At 49.0% G+C, this 4,378-nt stretch overlaps 1 protein-coding gene across 1 annotated transcript; it reads right to left on the reverse strand.

Moving 5' to 3' along the window:
- Positions 1-248: 248 nt before the first annotated feature.
- Positions 249-1,664, reverse strand: GJA10 (gap junction protein alpha 10). The gene is made up of 2 exons (XM_050893965.1): positions 864-1,664; positions 249-734 (listed from the first exon to the last, which is right to left on the reverse strand). Exons 1-2 carry the CDS (start codon positions 1,662-1,664, stop codon positions 249-251), a joined length of 1,287 nt encoding a protein of 428 aa, XP_050749922.1.
- Positions 1,665-4,378: the final 2,714 nt, after the last annotated feature.

Consider the following 4,378-nt stretch of genomic DNA (forward strand, 5'->3'; position numbering starts at 1 on the left):
TGTAGACATGCTCAGGACTCGATAATGTCCTAGTGACGTTTTTGCTTTCACCGTAGAAGGAAGGGGGACTAAGCGTGCGGGAGCTCGGCTTGATCCGGGAGGATGCGAGGCGTTAGGGCCGTGTCAGAAGTCCTGCCCAAGCCTCCCTGACCCCTGGCTCGCCCCTTCCTCCCCGGCGCCGGGACAGGCAGGCGGGGGCGCCCGCCCCGCCGGGGACCCCCCCCCCCCGCCGCCCACCCTCCCGCGGGCTACCCCGGGGGCCGCGGGGGGCTACTTGCCATCGACACGCGGCGTCCGGTGGCGGCGGCGGGCGGCGGGCTGCTGGGCGGGCTGCCCTCCTCGCGGCGCTTCCCCTCCGAGCCGGAGCCGGAGCCGGAGCCGGCGCCGGAGCCGGGGCCGGAGCCACCGCGGGAGGCGGCGCTCTCGCTGTCGCTGCCCGCCCGGCTCCCGGTGAGGACGCGGGAGAGGAAGCTGGACTTGCGGGTGCCCGGGCAGTGCCCGCTGTCCGGCGACTCGCCGCGCTCCTCATCGAAGTCGCGGCAGACGCTCACCCGGCTGTGCTTGCGGGGCGCCCGGCGGGCTGCGACCGCCGTCCCCGCCGCCCCGGGGCCGCCGCCCGCCGCGGCCCGCGGCGCCTCCTCGCTGCTGGAGGAGGGCGGCGGCTGCTGTCCGTGGTGCTGCGCCGCGCTGTGCCGGCGGCGGGGCGGCGGGGCGGCGCGGAGCTCTCCGCCGTGCTGGCGGCCCGGCGGCCCCGCCGGCGCGGGAGCGGGAGCGGGAGCGGGAGCGGGAGCGTGGGGCGGCGGCGGGGCGGCGGCGGCCGGGCGCGGCGGGGAGGCGTCGCTGGCCGGGCAGGCCGGCGGCACCACGGAGCTCTTCTTGGAGTTGTAGAGGCCGGTCTCCTCCTCGGCGGGGCCCGCCGGCCGCCGCGGCCGCCCGTAGAGGCTCTTCTGGATCTTCTTGAGGCCCAGGTGGGCGATTTCGAGGATGTTGAGGAACAGGGAGACCGCGGCGATGCTGTTCATGAAAATCATAAAGATGGTCTTCTCTGTGGGTCGGGACACAAAACAATCCACCGTGTTAGGGCAAGGGGGCCGAGTGCATTTGTAAAGGGGGGACATGTGAAACCCGTATAAAAGATACTGACCTATCATAAAGCCCACTTCGACCACCGACCGGGTCAGGATATGTAGGACGTAGGTGCGCAGCAGGGACCCTCTCAGGGGTGCCTTATGCACTTTCTTCTGTTCCTCCAGCTTACGCAGCTCCCTCTCCACTCTCCTGTGTTCCTCAGGCATGGGCTCCAGATCTTCTAGCTGAGCCCGCAGGTGGGCTTTCTTCTTCTGTCGCTCTTTCTCGAGAGCCCTTAATCTGTAGAGCGCATGGCCCATGTAAACTAGCGATGGAGAAGAGACAAATATGATCTGCAGCACCCAGTATCTGATCAAAGAGATGGGGAAGGCCTTGTCGTAACAGACGTTGCTGCAGCCGGGTTGCTCCGTGTTGCAGATGAACTCGGACTGCTCATCGTCCCAGACATCTTCGGCAGCCACTCCCAGCACCAGCATCCGGAATATGAACAGGATTGTGAGCCAGATTTTGCCAACTATGGTGGAGTGGATGTGCACTTCTTCAAGGATGCTGCCCAACAGGTTCCAGTCCCCCATGGTCAGAAGTTCATCTCTGAAATACAAAAAAAATTATGTTATTTTAATACAATACTGGACTTCTTTTGGAAACGGCCTTTTTTAGTATTTTTTTTTTAAATAATGATCTTTCATATACATTCTTCTGATAGCAGGAGAGCTCTTAAGTTCATCATTATTTGCTACTTAATGGGTCTTTAAATGAAGGCAGACTTTATGATTACTGGTGAAAGATGCAAATGTGAGATTATTTTAAGCTTAAGAGAGATTGATTTCAGCTGTAAGCCACAGTACTTCTTAACTGCCTACAGTTTTACACTATTCTCTTCCCACTAGGAAAGAAGACAATTTTTTTTCACTTTGCAAATCTTTTGCCAACTATAGTTTAATTCCACACCCGCTCCATTCCACTGTCTGTGGCTTTGTCATAGTTTTGCCATAATATATAACGCTCACGGCTTTCACTTGTTTGATGAAGTTTTGAGAAGTATCCTATAACTGTGACAGAAAAATGTTTCATTTTGTACCCCAAGGTAGTAGCATTATTAGTGCCATCCATCCAATATTTTCCCATCTACCAGGGTAACAGTCCACAAGTTTCTTGCTTGGATTCCTAAAACTACAAATACATAGCTAATTTACACATAGCTGTACGTGTGTAAATAGTTTCAGTTCTAGGATAATGTTAATAAACTAAGAGTGCTTCTGGGATTAATATCTTTAATTTTATGCATTTGAAGTCTTATCAAGTCACTAAGACTTTCTCTTAATTATAAATTTCGGCATATGAGATAAATAAAACAGGGATTACATAATGGAGTGATGTGGAGGTTTTTAGCTGTGAGTGTGAGAAGATCTTTTTAACTACCTCTTTCCCAGAATCTCTTTGATTCACCAGCAAATTGATCTACGTTCTGCTGCCAGATGCTTGATTTCCAAGCTGCTTCTCTGGAAACTATTCAGGAGCTTCAGATAACGTGGGGAATTGAAATGTAAGGTATTTGTCTGTTTATTTGTGAATGCGCTGCATGTTCGGTGTTGTGTCCCTGGGTTTTTTTCTGCTGACGTGGCAATAAAATATTGAAAGCAACTGGGATCATACCTATCTTAGGGTTCGCACTTAAATATTTTATGCTGCTATACTTTCAAAACTTCCCAAATTCCACTAAACCACAACCTTTAGTACAGTGCAAATTCTAAGTTTTTTTAAGAGTGGCTGGTTGCAGTACCCAAAATCTTATACAGTTTTAATTGATAGCACAGCTGGGTGATATCACCATTATCAATATAGCTTGGTTATGGTTTATGATATGATCCCCCCATAGCACGATTCTGCTTGGAGGCTGTATTTATCCACACTGCAAGTAAAGATTTTTCAATTGTAACCAACAGCGCAGTCATTCTCTGCATAGGCATCCTACAGACTTTATTATTACATTTCTGTGTTTTGGGGTTTTTCCTGCAAATTTGAATGTACACAATGAACTTCCCTTTTGGCACAGGGAACTGGTTGAGGAAACCTAGCCAGTCAAGCAATTTCTTAGGTGCTGTGATGCACCTGGAATATCTTCTTTCCCCACTCCTTCCCTCCCATGTGTATCATTGAAATAAGATACATAAAAAAAAAGTCAGCAAGAATTATTGTAGTCCATTTTCCTCATCTTTAAAGAACAATGTCAGATCTTTCTTCTGACTTTGTATGGATTTTCTTCAGAGCAGATATCAAATTGTTGCAGTGTCACAGGTTGGTTGGGTGTAAAGACGTTCATATGTTGAAATGTTTACTAGAAAATGTTACATCTCAAGCTAACAATGTTGAACCTGTTTTTCCAAGCTTGGAAGTGCTGATACAGAACGGTTCACCTTCAGTAAAGTGAGAGGTAGAGGTTTATACAGAGCAAGCTCCCAAACCCAGAGTACTGAAGGGGCCAAGTACAAGTGGGTGACACTTGCTGATTGCTCTGTGCCACCTCCCCTGAAAGGCGACTGAATGACGGCAACGCAACAGTTAAGCAAAAGAGCTTTGGGTGTACTTGCTGCCTTGCGAATGGCTGATCCCACACTGAAACTAACAGACTCCGCAAAAAAACCCACAAAAACCAACCAAGTGAAATGCTAAAATGTAAATGCAGGAATAAAAGGGAAAGGAGACATGTTTTAATCCCCCAAATGAAATGCTAGCATGCCTCTAGCAGTAGGAATTATCATTGCCCGTTTTGGAACAGAAAGTGAACGTAACCGTTCGGGGTAAGAGAGGACAAGAAGAGGAGTATAAACATATCACTCTGGCTCTACAGATGTCTTTGTTTCTTAAGTTGTTTCTACCAGTATTTAAACAACTCTATCCTCACCTTTCCTTTATAACAGCCGACACAGGAGAGTAACTGAAGGAGTGGTCTAAATTCACTCTCTAAGTGAGCTTATTATACCAAGACACTTGCCCTCAAATCTGCACTGGTAGAACCACAGTATAAATATTGACATGGTGAACATTGTGTATGAAGTAAAGAAGTTAGTCTAGAGTCACGAAAGTCAGAGTTTCTAAGAAATCAGCCGAAACTACTTTAAAACCTTGTCATAGCAAAGTGCTTCCAATTTTTCCATCTTTCCCTTCCCTGGTCTTATTTGAGTTCTGTGTAACAGAGTAATTTCAGTTTACTGTAAGAGAGTAATCTCTAATAGCAATGATATCATTATTTCCAGTCTACTAGTAGACTAGAAATTCTAGTATTCTG

Source organism: Gymnogyps californianus, chromosome 3 (assembly GCF_018139145.2).
Source record: "Gymnogyps californianus isolate 813 chromosome 3, ASM1813914v2, whole genome shotgun sequence".
Lineage (NCBI taxonomy): Eukaryota > Metazoa > Chordata > Aves > Accipitriformes > Cathartidae > Gymnogyps > Gymnogyps californianus.